The sequence below is a fragment of the Vidua chalybeata genome, chromosome Z (assembly GCF_026979565.1).
Source record: "Vidua chalybeata isolate OUT-0048 chromosome Z, bVidCha1 merged haplotype, whole genome shotgun sequence".
Taxonomy (NCBI): Eukaryota; Metazoa; Chordata; class Aves; order Passeriformes; family Viduidae; genus Vidua; species Vidua chalybeata.
In genome coordinates this window covers 4,655,813-4,678,384 of record NC_071570.1, presented here as the reverse complement: position 1 = coordinate 4,678,384, position 22,572 = coordinate 4,655,813, and the positions used below count along the sequence as shown (strand labels likewise).

The following is a 22,572-nucleotide window of genomic DNA, read 5'->3' as shown; positions in this document are numbered from 1 at the left end:
GTAGTGTTGCACAAAGAATAACATACTTTAGAATATGCATAACATACTTTAGAAAAAGTAGTGTTGCACAAAGTTCACATGAAGGCTGGATTACTGGGAGGATAGATGATTACTGTATATAAATATCATGATATGAGTAGGGAAGTGACTGATACAAGTTGTACAGAGACAATCCCTGGAGATACTCAGAAACTGTCTGGACATGGTCCTGGCTAAGGCACCTGACTCTGGGTGTCTCTGCTCAACCAGGGGGTTGGACTAGATGTCCTCCAGAGGTCTCCTAATTCTTGCAATTTGAGTTATTCTAAGTGAAAATTGTCCCATTCATGAATATAATGAAAGTGGAATAGTCAGTGTAATGCCCTGACACAAATGGCACTTGGAAAGATCAGTTGAGATACTTGCAACCTTTTTATCTTGATATTAAAGATTTGAAATTATTGAATTTATTATCTTGATAAATTTATTATATATTAACATAAATAAGAATATAAATATCACCTATTTTCAGTATTAAATAAGTAGCCAATTTAATTTGTCCAAAGCAGGCTTGTTCTTCACTTGTTCAGTTGTTAAGTCCTGGAGGGTAACACGAGTCAGGTTCCATTCTAGAAATCTCTAGACCTTCAGTGTTCCCTCAGGCTGCTCCTGATGTAGCAGCTTTGTGCAAGCACCAGGGAGAGCCTTTTATCCATGTTCTGTAGCATGGTGTGCTGGTTTAATTGATCTTGCAGGAGCTGACTTAAAGTTCATCAAGTCTGTACTTAGTAGACAGGTTTGAAAGGTTTTTAATATACTTACTTAAATGTGAGCTTGTACATATATTTTAAATCAGCCTAAAAGACAGCTGAATTTTGAAGTACAGCTAGGAAACCTATAAAGTTAATGCAGGATGGCCTCATCTCACTTTCTAAATGTCTGTCACTCAATTATTGAAATATTTTTAAACGTTTTAGATGTCTTTGTTACCAGTGTAAATTATTAATTATCATCTTTTATTCCTTATCTCCAGAGCAAACTGCAAAAAAATTATTTTCTGCAACAAGGGCTACTGTTTCATTCAAAATTTTGTCTCTTGACTCTTCAAGGTGACAGGTTTGAATAAGTGAACAGAAAGCAAGTCCCCAAAACTTTTCAGTTAAAAATTTTTTCTAGCTTCATGATGAAAGGGTTCTGTATGTGATTGCTTCCAAAATTTGGTGTACAAAAATGAGCACTAAAAGAATCTCCTTTACCAGCTGTCCTGGTTCAGGGCAAATTTGGGAGAGAACCCCTAAAGAGATTCCTCTAGAAGGCAGATTCAATTGGCCCCTCCACCCAACTGGTTTCGGAAAAACTACTTCCTTGGACAAAAGTGGAAAAAACTGTTTATTAAACAAGAAAACTTAAACAATATTAAACAATGAAACTTCTTGCCACTCTAAAATACAGACAAACTCAGAAAAATCTCCTCCCCCCCACCCCGGGCTGCAGCTCGGCTCACTCAGTCTTTGATCGGTCCCTCCGGCTCAGGAAATGCCGTGGCCCAGGTCCAGCCCGCTGGGCCACAGGTGTGAGCTGCCAGTGCTCTTCTTGGTGTTCAGTCCAGAGCAGGTTTGAGCAGGTCCAAAGAAAAGGAAAAGCCACAGTCGAGGGAACTTCTTTGCTTCAGGTAGCTAAAACTAACTAAAAAGCAAAGGAGAATTCTGTCTCGCTGTCTGTCTGTCCGCAGACAACACAGCCAGGAGGAGGAATGTGGAGGAGTGAGTGCAGTTTTTGAAAACAAAATCTGTGCTTCTTCTCCCCCCACTTCACTCCTGGAACAAGTCTTAAAGGTGCAAAACTGATTATTCAGCATAAACAGAACAGATGACTGGGGATAAAAGCATCATACAGTCAACTTAAGACACCAGCCCAGAAAGAATGTATTGAAAGAATGTTTTTTATTATAGCACAATTAGTTATGCAATATGTAATGGTTGTGGCATTTATCAGTCAGGAAATACTTTGCCTCTTGTTGAGGATACTTGTGATCTCTCTTTGAAATTGGACTGTCATGGAATTTGTTTCTTGGATTGAAGAAGAATGCTTATGACAGATCTCAAAAAGCCTTTTCTATTGATACTACATTATTATTCAATGAAACAGTCAAAGAGGCATGATTAACTGTAAAATATGACTGCTGTATTTTTTTTCCCCAAGAGCACTGAGAACCTAATCTTATGAAGTCTCAAAATGAATACACATGCTGCAGTTTAAAATACTCCATAGCAAATACACCCCTGTCTGTAATGCTGCTCAGTTCCATAATTCTGAAGCAGGACTCTATCTTCTGTGCTGTGTTTGTCTAGATAACAATCATGCTAATAATTTTCTACCTTCTTGTTTTAAAGATCTTCTATCTTGTACCTGCATGCATATCTGCAGTCTCACCATCTTTTTGTAATATAGCTGTGGTATGGCTCAAGTCATTGCTTAAATTACACATTCCAAACTGAAAATACATTTGCAGAACACATTAAGAGACATTTTTTTCTGTTTAATATGGACAGTATTTAACTGAGTCAAGATTATTCCTAAAAAATGGCTACCTAAGAATTATGAATTGTTTTATTTCTAGTACCATATTTTTTGTGTATTTATAATATATTTATTCCTCAGTTAATCTAAATATTTTATGTTTTTTGAAGTTGCCGGTAAACTGAAGTTTACCAGGGGAAGTTCAGTTGTTCATTTTGCCACCGATAACATCTCATGTGTAGTTCAGTAATATTGGAAGGGAACACTCTGAATTCTCCCCAGTTAATGTGTGAGCATTATGGTGAGCAGCATGGCAGGCTGTTGATAGGAAGGGCAATTGCCTTGTGCATTTGAAAAGAGGAGGCATATATAAGTTTTTGTTAATGCTGCAGAAGTGTTATAAATGCAATCAGTTGAAATGAGGATGGAAACTTAGTGATCAATTGAAGGAATTCATTTTAGTACTGAAAAAGGGTATGAAAGACTTCTTGGTGGATTTGAAATCCATTTTCAAATTTGAAGTTGTAGTGATATTTCTTCAGTGTATTTCAAAACCACTGATAATTTTTGACTCTACTTGAACAACTCAAAAGACTTTTGAAGCAGCATGGAACTCATCTTTGGTGTTCAGTGGCTTTGAAAGGTTGTTTATAGGATGATGAATCTTACTTTCTCTTTGTTATATTATTTTTATGTTAAATTTACCATATTTCTTGCCGCAGCAACCAAATGTGAAACACATTACACTGCTTTAAGTATTAATTTTTAAATTTGCTAAGAAATTATAAAGCAAGTGCAAAGCATTAGTAGTATCTATTATGTAAACTGTACATTTAATATTTACTGACCAGTTTCAGTATTGGTTTTGTCTTTGTGAATATACTCCACATGTTTAAAAATCAAAAAACCTTGAATTTTAAATCAGCTTTGCTTCTTTAAAACCATAATTCCCACTTAACAGCTGAAGATAAAAATATACTGTTATAAACCTTAGAGAAAACTTTCTGAGAGCTGCTTGCTATCTACTTAATGATTCTATTTTTCTAAGTTTTGTGCCAAGAACTTTTATTATGTGCAGTGTTTGCTTCTTCTACAGGTAAACTGTTTCACATTGACTTTGGTTATATTTTGGGCCGGGACCCCAAGCCCCTTCCTCCCCCAATGAAGCTGAACAAAGAGATGGTGGAAGGCATGGGAGGCACCCAGAGTGAGCAGTACCAGGAGTTCCGTAAGCAGTGCTACACAGCCTTTCTCCACCTCCGCAGGTAACAGCACTGGCTTTATGGTTTATGCCAGAACTGATGAGAGCCACTCTAAAGCAGGAGAGGAGACCAGTAAATGAATTGCTGAAATGTTTCTGTTGAAAATTCAAAGCTTGTTTAAATGTGAACACAAGATTTTGTATGAAACAAAGGAATGAAGACATCACAGTGTTGGTGTAATGTGGCGGGTGAATGTAATTGTTCAAGTTAAATGCCTCAATTTTGCTTGTTTAATAACTTAAATGGCTTCATTTCATAACGTAAGTGGGATATTAAATTATATTTCTTTTGGGGTATGTTTTTGCCCTTAAGCTTCTTTTCCTTCGATTATTGATGATCAAGGAACTGTCATTTTAATTTAAGTCATTACTCATTTGCTGCTTTATCCTCCTCCACTTTAAATTAGTGATGATCAAATTCTTTGGCTTGAAGATGACATACACACATATGCTTAGTTCAATTCAGCTCCTGTGGGACAAAAATTAGCAACTTGTAGTGACAATCAAGCATGTTAGAAATTTCTTTAAAAACCCAGAATTGTGGCAGCTAAAAACTCTTTAGACTCTGGTGTCTATGAACCAACAGATATTTCTTTTAAATTTAGAATCAGCTTCATTCTTTCGCAGTGACTATATTACTTATACATTAACTTTCTGAGACAAGTTGCTCATGTTTTTGCTCATTTTGAACAGAGCACAGGTAAGCAATCCTAGTCTGTCCAGTGATTTGATTTAGCATGTCTTCAATGAAGAGGAAAGATTTTCATTTTAATATCAAAGATACCCTAATGGAAACCTTCAAATATATGTAAGAAATTGGTAATATGGTAAGCTTATGTGAAAAGTACCTGGAATATGGAAAGCAGCCAGTGATAAAAAATAAAATGCTGCATGTAGTTCTTCAGTTGATAAAAGGAGGAAGACTAAGGAGTTGGTCTAGGTACTGAAGTTGTTAATGGGTTAAAAACCAGTCAGCAATTTGAAAAAACACAGTGGCATGTTATCAACAAGCAATATTTGTGGCTTCAGAGAACAGTCCAACTTCTGAACTTTCTTTAAAGCTGTTTTGTAATGCTGTATTTCTTATTTGTCATATACTTGAGTTGTTTTTGTTTAAACCTGTTTCAGTGAAAAGGTCTGTTGTGTCAATGAAAGATTATTCATTGAATTAATTTATGTAATGATTTGCTACGAAGATCATCATTAAATTTGTAGGATAGGGGTAATTTGGGTATACAAATAAACTGTGAATCAAGATGGTTTCATTTTTAATGTCTGGAATTGTCATTGTAATTATAGTATCGCCAATATTTGCTCATTTTATTGGAAAATATTTTTACATGGTTCTGGATAAATACCCTTAAGGCTTTCAACAACAATACTATGATAATATCTATTATATTACATTGCATGTACATCATTACTATGTATGATAATATTAAAAGTACTGTAACTATTACTTTAAGCAGCTAGAAGTAAAAATAATTAAGATTACTTGTTAAAAAAGAATAATTGGTTCTGGAGCACTTTAGTTCTAACAGTTCTGCATATTAACATAAACCCACTTACAGACAGATATTCTGGCCAAGTAATGTGAAATCATAACCTCTGATAGCTAAGACAAAATGCAAACTGTCATCTCCATCAGTTTGTGCTTTATTTAATTCTTTATTTCCCTGAGGAATAACCAGTTCTCTGCATATTTCAAGTACTGTATCTTGGTGTATCAGGATTCCTGGTGGAATGGATGTTGCATAGTGAAAAAAAAGTAAGGAATTTTAAAGTTACAAGTGAAAGAAGAGTTGTGTCTGTTGTTTCTGGTTGTAAGCAGTTTGGCATATGATCATTACTGTATGTTCTTTAGTTAGTTAGGGGGATTTTCTTGGGGAGTAGGAATAAGGAGATGCTTTCTACTTGAGCAACAGTAATCATTTGAGTGTCTTTGTCAGCAGTGCTGGAGTGAAGGAGCAGCTGCTGCATTCTGAATGTGTTTCAGGGCAAATTGTAGCTGTCAGCAGGACTTGGGCTGTAGCAGCCTCTTATGCTTTCATTATACGTGTTGAGCCTGTTTAAAGATGTATAAATCCTGCTACATGTCAGCATTTCCTTTCCATCAAGAATTTCCTGCTTACATGTCTTCAGCAGGTTCCATAGTATGACAAAATGGATAATTTGTCCCACCGCCCTGCTCAAGGAGGGTTGTCCCAGAGCACATGGCACAGGGTTATGTTCTGAATGTTCTGGAATATCTCCACTGAGGGAGACTCTGCACCCTCTCTGGGTAATCTGTGGCAGCAAAGAATTGAGTCAGAGCATTTCAGAATTTTTTTCCAGAGAGAGGCTCTAGATTGTTTTGTTCCTTCCAAGTAAGGTTTTCCCCTGCATTAGTCCTGTGAGAAACTTGCTGTTCAGTTTGAGTTAGTGGGCATAGGTGAGGGCAGAAGAGTAGGAGGTAAGTTGGAGTAGGGACAGAAGCTGTAGTTTGGGCTGAGGTTTTTTTCTCTGTGTGGGTGGGTTTGTCCAGTTGGCTGGAGCAGTTTTTCCCCAGTCTGTTCCCAGCTGACTGAGGGTGCTGTCCAGATCTGAATAGAAACACTGCGCAACAAGTGGAAAGTGTGATGAACCTTGGGAAAGGTTGTAGTGCAGGGTCTGGATAATGTTCTAAAAGCTGGGGTTAGATGGTGAAGAGAGAAGAGCAAAAGCAAAGCTGCGTGGGATCAGGTCCATATTCATGGAGTTTGGACTGCAAGGAAATACTTTGGGAAGAATAAATGCTGTAATTTATTACATCTAACTGTGACATGATAATGATTAGGGAGTATCCATGCTCTTGAGAAGCTAATTTTGTTGTGAGGGAAAGAAGGGTAGTATCCTTAAGGCATTTTAAACGTAGGAATTTTGACTTAGACCAGATAAGCACGGGTGTAGTTTAGGACTGCAGATAACTGTGTACCTTCCTGTCCTTGTCTTTATAGTGGATGTTTGTAGCTTCAGATTAGGTAGAGTATTGCAAAGTCAACATCCTAAATATTTTATTGGTTTAGGACATTTATATACAAAGGGTCTGGTAAATATTGAAAAAATAAATGAAGGAATGCTTCGGATCAAGCAGGTGTTTGAGATATCTACTTGAAAACAAAAGTTGCTATTCTCAGAAAACATAGTAATGAGAATTTGATCTTTTGTCTGTTACAGGTTTCTTTCCCTCTGTGAGGGAAAAGTCTCTATATAAGACCGCTTCTATGTAGAAGGTAGAGGTTTTTTGTTGAATTTCTTCAACAATACTTCATGTTCAAACCAAAAGATGACCAACCTTCAGTGCAGCTGAGTCCTCATTTATTTTGTGAGTTAATTTGTTCTGAGTTTGAAGAAGGCAAAGAATAATGTAAGAAGGATTTAGGTTTCAGTTTAGGTAGTTCATTAAACCTTCTTAAAACTAGGAAAACCTGGCTCAGAGTTTGTTCTGGCTGTGGATGGATGTCAGCCATTCCAGAGGCCTTTGTAATGTAGGTGTCAAAGATGAGTCAGGCTCCTAACTCACGTGATTCAGCAAAATCTCTCCTCTAGAGTTTGGGCTGTCAATTCCCCAGCTGTAAACCTCATGGCATGTTTGCCAAAGGTGTTGCCTGTAAGAAGTATTGCAGTTGATTACTGGGTTATAGAATGTTGGGGTGAGGGGCAGAGGACAGATCTGCAGGTAGTATAGTGAGCAATTCTTCTTCAATTTTTAAGGTTTTTTCCACTTCATACTCCCCCCCAGATTACCTTTTCTTGATTTATTTTTTTCCCCCAAATGAGTTTCTTCAGGTGATCTTATTCTTCAAGAATCAGAAGATTGCATTGTATGGAACAGAACCGTCTCTTAACTGGCATCTAACAATGATGCCTAGACCTTTAAAATCTTTTTTTACAAGCCTCCATCACATAAATAGCTCCAATAACCTGTAGTGCTTTTAAGCTTTTATCCTCTATGCAGTTGAAGAGCAAAAGGGACTCTGAGACTTTGGATTCTGTGTCAGTTTGAAGGGAAAACTACTGATAGAAGGTAATCTAGGAAGAGACTTCAGAGCATGTACTTATAACATTTAAGCATGTTTAAAAAGAAATCTGCTAGTTTCAGGCAAGTAGAAGAAAAATTGATTAAAATCTGTGGTGTCTGTTCCTAGCAGCGAAGCAACATGACTTCCAGATTTCTTAGCCAGACGTCAAACAAAATGGTAGTTAACTTTCCTTTGTTTCTTTTCATCTGTCATAAAAGTAATTTTCCTGCTCCAGCTCCCTGCCCTTGAAGAAGTGAAGTAAAATTGCTGAAAGAAATAACGCACTAAAGATTTCTAGCCAAACAGTTGATTTTAATGCTTTTCTTATAATGTCTGAAAACTTATATTGGAATGTGTTAGGTAATGTTAGTTCCAGATGATAATAATAAAGTGTCAAGAGGTTTTGTTGAAATTAAATTTTTCTAGAGAGGTGTCTTTTTTGAGCAGTATTTACTTTGTAAAATACAGCTATGAAGCAGACCTTTCGTTTAGTTGAAATACTCTGCACTCCTTGCAATTGTCAGCTGATACATATTCAGCAGCTTCCTAATAAACAAGTTTTGCTGCTAAGAATTAATTTTCTCTCATCTGTGAAGCTCCTGGTTCTCTTAGCAAAGCAATATTTCAAATGGTGAAGTCAGTAACATATTTTGTGTCTTAAAGGGAACTAGATATTTTGCAGAGGAAGGGGAGTTTCAGTTTGTGTTGAACAACTTGAAAGTTATCCTCTCAAAAAGAAACTGACAGCTAATTTTCTGCAAGGGCAAAATGGTGTTCTTTGAAAAGATAGTCATGAGAGTTTCCAACACCATTTTAAAGCCGAAAACTCTTCTCTGATTTGTCACTTTTAATGGTTATGGATGACATTTGTACTTCCTAAATGTACTGTGCTACCACTATTACTGGAGCTTAACTGAGCAACTGAAGACTTGGATCTGGTTAAGTATATTTAACTCATTATGTCAAAAGCCCTCGCAGTGATAGGAAAAATAATTTTTTTGTACTTATGAAGACTTCATCTCTTTGAATATATTTCATGCTGCTGTATCACTTCATAATAAAAAAATAAACTTTGCATCAGTATTCTAGCATATGTGTATCCTAACAGAGGTAGAAAATGGCATTAAAACTTAAAATATATGAAATCACAGTTTATATTTGATGTGTATTTGAGTACATGTTCTGGCGATTTTAGAAAACAAGAGCAAAATCAGAGCCTTTTATTAAATTCTGGCAGTTTGAGAGATTTTGAAGATTAAACTTTGATAGTGTATGTCAGTATCTTGTGTTCTTTAACACAAATACTTTCAATTAGTATTAAAAATGGATCTCTGAAGCATTAAAAGTTCTTTGTAAGATGATGATGAATTCTTAAATTAAATTGTTTACAAAATGTCTTTTGTACAGTTTACAACATGTTTTACCTAATTTGCTCTTCTGCTTAGGTATTCCAACTTGATCTTGAATTTATTTTCCCTCATGGTTGATGCCAACATTCCAGATATTGCTCTTGAACCTGACAAGACTGTAAAAAAGGTAATTGTAAAGTTTTCATTGTCTTTCAGTGACCCAGGGCATCTCATTATGAAAATTTCAGTCACTTGTGATGATGACTTATTTATCTCTCACCGAAAATACTTGCTCTGGTTTTATAAGCTTTGAGCAATTTCTTTCATCATTGAAGTTAAAGATAGGAGAATATACTTGGAGAACACTTAGCACATGTGCCAATGAATACAGAATGGCTTTTCATCATCCATGTAATGCTGCACACTCTGCTCTAGCACTCTGTTCCAATGGGTACTTTAGCTAAAAATAGTGTTTCCACCTTATCAAGCTTTGAATTGAAGCAGTCAATACTGACTGTGTCACAAAACATTGTCTCATCTAGTCTAGAACCCTTTAAGACATGGATGGTTTTATAAAACCAGTTTTCTTCTAGTTATAAAACCAGTCTACTGAAGATTTAAAACCAGTAGGCTGGTATTATCTTCATTAACAATAAATTTTTGTTTATTGGGAAGGCAGACCTGTGTCCCATAATTCTAACTTAGTCCTTTATACCAGCTTAAGTCATTCTTCTCCATTTGGTGTTTGAGCAATAGTTGACATGAAAAATACTGGATACATCTCCATCTAGATTTCATTATACTTACATTTTAGACAAATATTGGGGGTTTTTATAACCTGATTTATAGTGAAGGGTTATCTGTTTTAATTCTCCAAAATACTCTGTGGAGCCTGTGCATCCAATGGAAATTAGTTCACTGTAATTTTTATTCAGGCAGTGGATTGTCTTTCAGATAGGCTGTTCTTCATTGTTTTCAATAAGCTATGATAGCAGAGATTCAGAATCTTCAAATAAATATTTCATGTTCTAATAAAATTTGCTTGAAGAAAACTAAATTGTAACTTGCACAGATTTTTCCTTTTCTCTTCAAGGATCCAGGCATTTCTATTTAGAGTTTCTTGGTTCCAAATCAATACAAAGAGTTCTTGCAGCTGCTCAGTTTCATATCCAGGAAACTAAGCTAGTCCAAGTGCTGTGTTTTGTGGTAAAGATGTCAATCTTCCCTCCACTTAGCTGATTTCCTGAGAAAATGACAGCAAATAATTTCTTTTTATCAATACTTGAACCTCACCTCTGTACCTAAATGCCCTACAGATGGAGTAGATTACTTACATAGAACATAGGAGATAAAAGCCTAAAGTAGGCAACTGAAATGGTTCAATACCTGCCAAGTTCTGGAAGTAACTACACTTTTGTAGAGACATCTTCTTTTCAAGGAAGAGACCTTCCCAACAGTATGCAAGTCCTGTCTTAAGAATTTCATCTTTATAAAGAAGACGCATTTGGCTCTGCCTACCCATTGGAAACATGAGTGAATACAGTAAGGAGGGGGAAGATCTTTTATATTGCAAAGTCTACTAATAAATGCTTCATAAATCCTAGTAAAATTTGAAGTATGCATCAAAAGGTAGAGTGGGGCTAATTTGGGATAAGTTTGTGCTTGATTGAAAGAGTCATCAGGAGGTCCAACCACTGGTTTAATTGAACTTCAGAAGTGCTGGTTCTTTAATGTTTGCACCAATAAGTTTGAGACTTAATGGCGCATTTTAATCTTATTCATTACTGGTCCAGGGTTCCCTGTCATTTAATTGCAGAATCCCAGAATGGCTTGGGCTGGAAGGGATTTTAAAGATTATCTCATTCCATCCCCTTGCCATGGGCCACTTCCACTAGGACAGGGTGCTCATGTGACAGTGTTATTCATCCTTGTCTTGAATGTGTTCTTGTGAGCTGTGATATTTTTTAGCAAGAGTCTTGTGATACTTCCTGCTAATCAACATGCAATATCCGTATTTCTTATTAATATCTTGGCATTGCATTTTATGGTGGAAGACTCTCTAGAAATGCTGTCCAAGGGTATATGCTTTCAGTAATTTATGATAATAGGATGTTGGGTACTGTAAAATACGTGTAAAGGATGGTTTTAATATAACAATAGTTGAGTATTTCAGACTCTTCTAAAACTCTTTTACTCTCTGTAAATTTCCAATATAATTTTATTGACTTAACAAATCAAGGTACAAAATTGAAAGCCAGAAAGTCTTTTCTACAGCTGAGAAGTATATTACAGTTCACTTATGTACAATATTTAAAAATCAAGATTATGTAAAGCATAACAGTATTGCATACATTTGGAGATCACCGAAGGCAGCAGAATCTAAAAGGAAATTCAGAATCACAGAGTATTGTGAGTTGGAAAGGAGCCACAAAGATACTCAAGTCCAGCTCTCAAATGAGTGGTTCATGTGGGATCAAACCCACAGCTGTGGCATTACCAGCACATACTCTGACCACCTGAACTCTGAACTGGATCCGTGTGGTTATTCTAAATTCCATTACAAAGTAGAAATAACAGTGCTTTAATTGCATGAAAAGAACATGACATTAGTTGTTATGTGACGGATCACTATTAGATCAAATGCAGCAGTTAGTTATTAGGATCCTGAGCTCTGACAGTGTTGCAGCTTGGTGAACTGTGTCTTTTATCCTCATGGGAGATTCCAGGCTGTCCATTCACAGAGGCTTTAACATACGAAAGCAGATAGAACTGAAGAAGTAAGGAGAGTGCTTCTGATAAGGAATGCATATCACTTTGAGAGGGAAAGATCCTACTTCCCCAGGTTCTTTTAAGTTAATGTAGAGTGTGCTTGTTCCTTAAAAAAAAACCCAAAACCCGCGCAGTAAGATATTGTCAGAAAGACAGCCAAATGGTTCAGTTCTCTCAAGTTTTGTTATCTTTTATAAACTTTTTTTTTTTTTTTCCTGACAGCTCAGCTGTCTCTGAACCCTTTTGACAGTTTGGTCTTTTTGGTTCAAAGTTGTCCTTTAAATATACTCCTTAAATTTGTACAAAAATAATACATCATCCCAGGATCCCTAAAAAGTGGGTAAGCAGAGGAGCCTTCCATTAAGCAGTTGTTGATACTACAATCTGCTGGATGCTTATGACAATGTTCAAATTCCTGTGAAAGTAATTGTTTTCTTTAGTTCTCAATTTTTCATTTTACTATTTTACTTTAATAACATAAACCAGAAAATAGCTTTAAATGGGCTAGGATCAGAATAATCTTAACCTATTGTATAACACTGAATAGGTCATTGCTGTTTGGGGTTTTTTAAAATAATGTGCTAGAAAACTTGTTTGGGGTATTAAATACCCATTAGCCCATCTGAAGCCCATCTGAAATCAGTTATAAGCTTTGTTAGAACTAATAAAAAAAGGAACATGGTGCCTTGCCTCTCTTGGGGTGAGTGTCAGGTTGATTCAGTCATTTAACAAGGTAATACTGTACCTTGTTGTAGAAAAATTGAATAAATGCTTTCAGCATCTCAATTGATTTTTTTTTTTTTTCCTTAAAGCTTTAACAAAAAATCTATATATATTTCAACAGACTCAAATTAGGTAAAGATCCATTTTGGACTGACCTGCAAAATTGAATTACCTTTGATGTGTGAGACAAGTCAATAGCCATTTCAACCAGGGTATCACTTTCACAGAAGACAAAGGTGGAGATTTACCAATGTTTTTGTATTTAAGAAGGTGTCCTGGTGAAGAGTAGAGGTGAAGTTCATAGCCAGTATTTTTCTCATTGATGCTGTACTGGCAGCACTCATGCTCACATTTCTGTAGAGCCCTTCTTTTGCTTTAGGGGCCTGGAGCTAGTCAGGCTCTGGGCTTACAGGCAACAAGATACGTTACCTGTGTTTCAGTTTGGATTAATCAGAATACTGGTTTGATGATTAAACTACAAGCAGAGTAATTTCCTTTTTCACAAAACAAAGGAATGCTTACTGAAGTAGTATATATATTATATCTCTTATAATGCCTATTGAAATATTACACTGCAGTTATTTTGTCAAACAATTTGTTTTGCGTAAGGAACTTTGATACTCAATATTTTCAGTAGGTGTAGCTATACTGCTGTTATGAAGTAGGCATGGGTCATTCTAAAGGTTATTGCTAAAGAATGACTTTTCTTTAATGGTCACAATTTTGCTTCCTCAGAGTGAAAGCATTGCAATGTTAGATGGTAGTTGAACTCCCAATCTAATCTTTGTCTTCACAAAGGGACATCCTGTCCCACCAGTGGGTAAGAAGGTGCTTTGCAGGAAGTGTCTGCATGCGAGTTACAGAAAGGTGTAAAAACTGCATTCAGAAATAAATTTTGTGTTCCCCTTTTCTGAACTTTCAGCAGATAATCTATGTGGTCTTAGAGCCAGACTGAAGGTTTGATTTTAGTAATCATATACACATTCTAAATAAAAATAGAATGTGCACCTACCATATGGTAGTGATGGCTAGAATAAAATAAAGAACACTACTTTGATATTCCATGTCTTGATATTGTCTCTTGTCATTTCCTGCAGTGTATAGGTGTTTAATAATGGGATGCTCATTAGTGAGAGTAGCTAAAAGGAGATGTTGGAAGGACTTTCTTACTTTTAGTCACAGAAGGAAACATGTTCTCCTCTGTGAGGCCTTGGATGATTTGAGTTGTGATTACTTTTTTTTAAGAATTTCATACTGATATGTTGAATGAGACCTTCCAGAAAAATCTGAGTACAGAAAATATTCTTAAAGACTCTAACTACTAACCTGAGGAACAAAGACAGGGCTTTTGGGCTTTTTTTTTTCCAAATTATTTTGGGCTTTTTTTTCCAAATTATCCTCTACCATCTAATAACAGTGGGACATCTGAGGGAGCTCACTGACAGAATACAATTGTATAATCAAGCTTAAAATCTAACAGTAGGCATATTGTCCAAGTGTTGTTTCTGTCCAAAAGTTACAAAGTATCTTGAGAGAAACACAGATTGAGTGAAAGCAAAATTGGAACAGTAGCATATGTCATATACAACATTCTGTAAAATAAGTATAGACTGCACCTATTAAACCTTTTATATGGTTTATTGGCACAGGATGGTCTAAGCACATCTGGGTGCTCTGTTCCTGTCCTCCCTGAAGGAACTTCAACAATCTTCTTGTACAAAAGATAGCAGACTACACAAACTGATTACCAGAAAAAGATGGCAATAGTGATAACTTTTTCCTGCTGGCATGAAAAGAAACTGAAACTCCCTATGGCTTCACCTGAAGACACAGATTTAGAGCACATGATAATTTGGCAATACATTCTTACTTGCTTTGCATAGCATTTGTTTTCAGAAATTAAATCAGTGCTGACCTTAATTATGCATTTTCATAGCTTAAATTGGACTGCAAATAAGTTAGTCAGCATTGACCTGAAAATAAACAAAGCTCTGTTTGAAGTTTCACAACTATTCTTGAAGAATGTATGGAAAACTGGTTTGGGAACCAGCTGTCTGCTTGCAGTGGGTATACACAGTATCACTCATTGAGTTTACCCAGTATTTATAGAAAAATAGGCTAGGACTTCCCAGTTGGAAGAAAAGCTTGTTGTACTGACTCACTTCCCTCACTTCAGTTTTGATCACTGGTTTCCTCATAGGAAAACCTGGAAAACAGGGATTACCAACTACACAAAATTGTCTCTACCCTCAAACCTGGAGAAACCCTTTTCAGATTCTTGGTGTTTAGTTTCATAGTAAAAAGCTTGTCAGATTTTGACCAAGAAAAAGTAACTGCAAAGCCTAAAATTAGTGGTCTTTTTGATCCTTTCATCTCCTTTTGTCCTCTCCATACTATTTATAATGAAAGCTGTCAGTATAGTGTGCTTCATCTCACGGCACCGTTCATGGCACCGTCTCCTACAGCCACTCTGATTTAGGCTTTTCTGAAAACCTGGCTCAAAAATGTCACAAAATGGAATTAAATTGAAAAGTAGCAGAGGATTCTCCTCTGTTTGTGTCTCCTTTTCTTTGGCCTCTGAGATAATTGCCTTTAAATTTTCAACTCTTCACATATGCTTTTCCATTTCTCAGATTTCAGGAAAAAGACTGGGCTGAAATCATTATATTGACTTGTTAATGCATAACTAATAATACAATGAAGATATCGCTAAACTCACTTTTTTTCCTGCCATTGCTCCATGCTTTTCCATTTCTAGCACAGCTGCAGTGCTAATTGTTGGGCATTGCAAAATTAGTCAGTGCTATAAATTCTAAGTAGTAATGACTAAAATCTGGAGTCAATTATGTAGCCAGTTTTGTGTAAGGAAGAGGTACACCATCACTCTTCAGATGTAGCTAATGGATTCAGCATTGTCACCTCCTAACAAAAAAAGCTTTTTATTTTTCTACAGAAAAGCCAGATGGTTTCTATCTGTCCTTCATAGCAGATTTGACCTTTAAATGAGAAATCATCAGGGACCAATGATTCATTGTCAGACAAAGGATTCAGAGGCATTAAAGGACAGTGTCCTAATTGACTGAGCTCTGTTTCAGATGTCCATTGATTAAAGAAAGTGCTGCAAAATGCTGTTTTATAGGCAAGGTTATTTTGAACGCAGAAAGCACAAATACCAGACTCCCAATAAGCAGAAGCTTAACTGCTGTTTTTGAAAGTAGCGCCATTCATTTTGGTATCACCTTTGGATAGACACAAGAAAAGGATAAAATCAAAAGGGAGCAAAATTGTCTGTGGGCTGTAATACTGAGAGCACTCTCTGTGTTTCCAAGGCTGTGGGGGCTCACCCCCTCTTGATAAGAAAATGATAAGTCTAATTGTTTGGAAACTAGCAAAAAGAGAGAGCAGACATGTTTTTTTCCTTTAACATTAAATATGTCAAAGTAAAATTATTTTTATTCTACAAGTATAAAAGCTGAAGCAGAGATGTGACTGGAGGTACAGAAAGCTTCTGAGCTACTTTGTTTCTAAACCTGAACTAATTGTTCCATTTTTTTTCACCTGGCTTGTAGTGAAACTCACTGCTTTCCCCCTCCCCTGTGCTCCCCAATCAGCCAAAGGGTAACTGAGAGTTGAGTTCCCAAGTTAATGAAATGGAAAGGACTTTCTAAGTTGGAGCTAGATAAGCCTTTTTAGGCAGTGGATATCTGTCCCTTTTCACCTGACCAAAAATAGCAGTATTTGTTAAAAGGTGGTGCTAGGAAATCTTCCTGAGACTTATTAATGCCAGTAGGAAATTTACAGGAGAAGTAAAGTCACTTTTACTTGATTAGAGTATGTTTGTTTCGGTAGTATTTTCTTGCTGCTCCATGAAGGTTTATGCTTTGTAAAAATGTCACATTGCCACTGAGCTTATTTTGCTTCGGCAGACGTTCATCTCTCTGTCCATTTGGGTAATGATGCTGCAGCTGCACACCCAGCTTTTTTGTTTCTAGGCTGTTGATTTTTCATGCATATTAATTAATTTCAAAATATTGAAAAAATACGGAAGTTGGCGTAAACACCAAAACATGAACCAAGTGTGAGAATACTCTTTTGCTCCTGTTGCTTTATATCAGTCTCTAGTTGATTATACGTTTTTGGCCAGTATGGTGAAATTCTGAGCAGGAACAGTGTCATCTTTGAGTACCGTAGTGGCTGAAACCCCAGTTCTCACAGAAGTTCAGTTTAGAGATGTTCACCAGCATCTTCATTATCTTCTAATAAAAATAAAAGAAAATTAAAAAAAAAAAAAAAAAAAAAAAAAAAAAGGAATTAGAGAAGCCTACATGGGCTTGTTTACAAAGCACATTTTATTCAAATTGAGCCCATGGAAACAAGGACTGTTGTCAGAATAGTCTCTCAAATGAAGTTCATGCAAATAAAGCATCTATATAGGTTGTGGTGTGAGTTGTTTGGACTGTAAGCAACAGGAATAGCAGGAAAGTATTTACTGAAAAAGAGGAAATGTGATAATGATTAAGCCAAGCACTTAGTGCCAGTTTCTGCCACATGAATATTGTAATATGGCATAATACTGAATACTGATGCTGAATACTGTAATAATTGTAAGACAAAACAGTAAAAATAATCACAAAAAAACCCTTTTTTTTCTTTTTTTTTTTTTGCTGTTAATTGATCTTTGTCTCATTTTAGTAGTGCTTACAGCCAGTGTATATTGTGACCCACTAGAAAAGGACACTGAAGATTCTCTTTAAAGCAGCTGAAGTTGCAATGAGCAATCCCATACTAGTGTAATAAAATTGTATAAAACATAATCAGTGTTGCTTAATGTTGCTGGAAGAATAAATACTAAAGCCCCCACCAGTCTTCAGAATGCCTGACTTGCAATTTGTCTGAAAACTAGATAGGATTAGCAAAGGGTTCTCATATGTACATCTTATATGTCACCTTAAAATGCCATCAGTAATTCTGAAAAACAGAGCTATGAGTATCCATGAAATATGGATTTGGGGGCTGCCTTAAAGATTATAAAAGTTTCCACAGAATTTCCAAAATTTGTCTTAACCTCGAGCATTAAGTAACTAATCCATTTCAGGTAATGTTTTACGAGTGAGAAGGTGCTTGCTAGTGAAAATTCCTGAGTTTAATATGGTAACTGTGGTCCATATTGGACAGCAAGTCTGATGTGAGGATAAAAAAAGTCCAGAGAAATCTGCTCTTTGGTGGAAGGGAGAGGTCAGTCTTGTGCTTCGAGAACAAAAGGCACAAGCGACAGTCTTGGAACTCTGCAGGGAAGTGCACTTACCCACAGTAGTTCTACTCCCAACTGTGTTTTCGTATGATTTCTGAGTTGTAAGTCCATCACATTCCAAACAGCCAAAGACAGAAGGTTGAACTTGGAGATTCATTCAACTGAATGAAGACCCTGGCCTACCCATTTTCTCAGATCTTTAACTATCATTCTTAATAAGATGATAAATGTTTTCTTGAATATTTCTTCTCTTCCTTTTGCCATCTTTTTTTTTTTTTTTTTCCTACTTTACACAGTAAAGTGTAAAGCTCTGTGGGGCTTACTGTGAGTTTTCTAAGTTTTCTGTGAAATCAGCTTCATAGGACATCTTTGATGCCATTTTCCAAACAATACTCATTTTAGTTCTCCTTGAAGACACTTCAAGGAAAAAAACAGAGTCTGAGTTTACAATCAGTTAATGTTGCCTGTTATTCTGGTAGATGTGCTCTTCTCCTGTGAGTTAGATTTTTGGAATAATAGTGATGTGAAGTAGTGTTTCTTTCTTTTTATTCATGTAAAATATTTTTTCCCCTTCTTTGAAGTTCCCATCTTCTGTGTGATTCCGCTGCAAGTTATGATCCCCTTCTTTTTTCATCATCAACAATTAAGCTACAAGTAAATTACACTTACATGCTTGTCCCCTCACCCTCACTCACCCATATTTTCTTCTGAACTGTTCTTGATATTGTTTTCTCTTTTTATTTTTTGTCATTTGAAAAACAGAAGCAGTATCAGGGTAACTGATAGAATTTCCTTATAAACTTCTTTCAAATTTAACTGAAGTATAGCAAAATTTCTAGTCAAAGAGTTTCTTACAACTTTTCAATCCTCTTGTTGTAGACTTTGATACTAAACTGTCGTCTTTTCCGGGGGTTAGGAAGTGGACAATTTTAATTTAGTTTCAAGTTGAAAGTCAGTATCTTGATATAGACTATTCTTACTTATTCAGCCTATTCATCCTTGGAACATTCAAATTCTGCAGTTGAGATTTAATGTTTCAAAAGAGTATTTTTATATCAAATGGAGTTCAATGTTTCCTTTTCTGGAAACAAAGTGAAAGTTCAACTAGATTCATCAAGCTTATTTTTTTGTCTGTTTTACAAATCCTGAACTATAACAATGCACTTGATTTAATTATCAAAGTGGGAGCTCTGAGTCTACAGGTGAGATGTTTTTGATGCCTTCATGGTGGTCATCATTCATAAGTGTGTAGAATGAGATAACTATATATCTCATCAGTATTTCACAGCCCAAGTTTACCTCTATTTTTAACACCATGCAAAAATCTCTTCCTGTTGACCTCATCTGTGAGAAACTGTCAGCTTTTAAAACTCATCCCACACTGAAACTTGAGAGATTTCAAATAAGGATTACTGTTGCTTTCCTACAGGAACTATAAGTTAGCGCATATTAATCTTGTTGCTGCTGTTGCAGCTCAAGAGGTTATTTGTAATTTTGCCTTGTTTCTTCTCATCTAGGTTTCAGCAATCAGTTTTGATGCAGAGCTGAAAAACTTTCAAGCAAAGATACAATACTGGGCATCATTTGAGCCTTCTGTTAATTGCAAACTGATTGCAAGATCTAACCATGGATGAATTTCTTTGCACATATATCAGTGTGCCCAGTGTTTTTTGTGGGAAATGGGTTTAATTAGTCATTAAATCCATAGAACAAAGCTGCATCTTAATATAACTAACTGCAGAAATTCTGAGAAGGTCTTCTATGAACAAATTAGAAGATTGCCAAAATATTTGACTACTAAAATTGTGTAAAAGAGTGTTACAGAGACTTTTTTTCTATTTTTCTTGAAACTGGACTTAGTGATTTTGATGAATTCTATTAACATCACCTTTTCTGTGAGCACTAAACTAGATCTGAAAGAAATCTCTGCTGTAATTTGGGGATGTATTTAAGCTTTTGCATAATTGCAAGCATGTGAGTAATCAATTAAATTCTGTTGGATTCTACTGTTTGCGTCATTTACTGTTGAAAACTTCTGATGTGAGAGTTAATAAACTTCCTTCTCCTTGTTTGTTATGAAGATGAAAGTTCTTCATAACAATAACTTCTTGGAATAATCTGTTGAATCTCTCACTGGTAACATGCTTAATTAAAAGTTTGAAATTTTTTGGCTTAATCCATTCTTTCATATTGATCAAACGTCTTTTTGCGAGGAAGTTGAGGAAAAAACTCACTTTATACTTATTTCAAACACATCAGCAACAGAGTTATAAAGGTTATTTTGAATGAGGAAACTTCTCCAACCTAAAGGATTCTGTACTCTTACCCTACTGTGCTGGCTAGCTTAGGCTTTTTATTACAGTGCTGAAGGGCACTATTTTGGAATATATTGCCTTTGGAAGGAACACTGAGTTATACTAAATTGAAATCAGTTAACACTCAGCTGAAATCCTGGAACATTTTTGCTCTCATAAAGAGAGTGGGTGAGTATGTGGTATCCTTGGTGCATAGAAAACATAAAAAATAGGACATGAAGGTAGTATCACCTCACAAATTCAACCTTATTATGAAAATTGTTGAAATAACTTGGCTTACATTTTTGTCAATGGCTAACAAACAGTGAATTCCTAGAAAATGTTCAGGAAAGACTTGATTCTGTCTTACAGTCACAGCCACGAGCAGGTTAAGAACCTGCCAATTCAAATCATTTGATATTTTCCTACATGAGAGATTCCTGATTGACAGCTCTTTAATATAAAAAGTTTTAATGAGCTCAACTGTGTGAGATGGAAATCAGACAAATTCAGATAGCAAATAAGTCACAGTTGTTAAACAGGACAATTAATCATTGAAACAATTTACCTAGGATGTGAAACATTCTGACTTGGCATAAAGATAGGGTAAAAGAGATTGTTTGATACCATTTTACCTAGTTCATTATGCAGGAGGCTGAAATACTTCAATATGATGGTCTCCACAAGAGCTTGGATTGTTTGAGATTTATCTTTATGAGAATAAAGCATGTGACAACATGGCAACAATAAATCTTCTACAACTAATGTGAATTTGCTGGACAATTTACATACTGTTACCAGCACTACTTTGCAAGGTAACTAGTACTTTAAATGATGGCCATAGTATTGCTTAGGCAGTGCTGGAATCTAGGCTCATCAAAAGAGATTTCAAGGAGAAAGAGGATAAAACCAGGCTTAGTGGAGTTAGGGCTGGGCTCCAGTACATTAGGGAATTTTGGATCAATTCTGAACTATTTTCTTGGAATTAGTTGGAAGTCACAGAAAGGCCTCCACTGCACCTTCATAAATGATCTTGGCATGGCCAAGATAGAAATTGGAAAATACAGGTATTGCTGTATTCTTAATTATTGTGCATTCAGCTTTTAACTCATATACAAGTTGCAAGTACTAAAACGAATTTGTTACCGGTACAATGTTGCTGTCAAAAGAAAAGAAACATGTAAGGGGTAGCAGTGTGTCTAATGAACTGTTCATGGCCGGTGGATACAGTTAATGAAATTCACACTTACTATACAAAGGTCAGTTTTGATGGAGTTGATTTGCTCACACTTTCCTCTCATTCTGTATTCTTTACTTAACTGCCCTACAGTTTCTGAAAGACAAACATTACCTGAAAGTAGGTTTAGAGTAACAAAGTGTTACATCCTTTCTAAAATTAATATGATCATCCGGAGTCTTCCAAATTCATATTTAATATGTGAAATTTTGTGTTTTTTCTCAATACTCTAGTGAATGTTGAATGTTGCCTCTTTTTCTCATAGCATTTCAGTCCCACTTAAACTTGTATTTCCAAGTGCTACTCTTGACCTTGAGCTTTGAAATTACTAGTTTGAATTAGGGGATTGTTTCTAGCTTATTTAAACACTGTTTTTTATTAAAAGATTTTAAATAGGTGTTTTAAATAACATTGTACAATTCCAACACTCTGCTGTAGTTTAGAAGTAAGAGAGAGATTCTCCACTAAACAGCCAAAATCACTTTGTCGTCTTCTGTATACATGGATAGAATAAAGCATGTCTTTAACCATGGAACTAATTTTAGCCATTTCCACTCCCATTCCAGGTGCAGGACAAGTTTCGTTTGGACCTGTCTGATGAAGAAGCTGTCCATTATATGCAGAGTCTAATTGATGAGAGTGTCCATGCCCTCTTTGCAGCTGTCGTGGAGCAGATACACAAATTTGCACAGGTGAGGTATTTTCTTCTCAGCTGGTGGTGGTCTCTGTGGTAGCTGAATAAGGTGAGAGGTTGCAAGTGGTAAGTTTTAGTTCATTTTATTACAAGATGAAACTGGTTTAGTTGTAAGGACTGGAGAACAAGGTTGTAGAGGTCCTAGGACTGAGAGCAAGCTTGTAGAGGTCCTATAAAATTTTTTTAAGCATCTTAGCAGTCATGCAAGGTCTGGCATCTGGGACAAGACAACTTCTGATGCCCATCCAGGCTGGGGGATGAACAGACCCAGAGCAGCCCTGCCCAGAAGGGCTTGGGGGTGCTGGTGGGTGAGAGGTTGGACATGCCCTGGCCATGGCACTCACAGCCCAGAGAGCCAAACATGTCCTGGCTGCATCCAGAGCCCCGTGGGCAGCAGCATCCTGCCCCTCTGCTCTGCTCTTCTGAGACCCACCTGGAGCACTGCATCCAGCTCA

At 36.2% G+C, this 22,572-nt stretch overlaps 1 protein-coding gene across 3 annotated transcripts in view; it reads left to right on the top strand.

Moving 5' to 3' along the window:
- Nucleotides 1–22,572, top strand: part of PIK3C3 (phosphatidylinositol 3-kinase catalytic subunit type 3) — a 67,888-nt gene that overhangs the window by 41,183 nt on the left and 4,133 nt on the right. For 2 of the 3 annotated variants that reach the window (XM_053931659.1, XM_053931658.1), the window contains 3 exons: nucleotides 3,596–3,764; nucleotides 9,246–9,336; nucleotides 21,990–22,115. In XM_053931659.1, the coding sequence (XP_053787634.1) occupies nucleotides 3,596–3,764; nucleotides 9,246–9,336; nucleotides 21,990–22,115 (386 nt within the window). Of the gene's footprint in view, nucleotides 1–3,595; nucleotides 3,765–9,245; nucleotides 9,337–21,989; nucleotides 22,116–22,572 lie in introns of those variants that run through there. The other variant, XR_008428494.1, reaches the window with a different exon arrangement.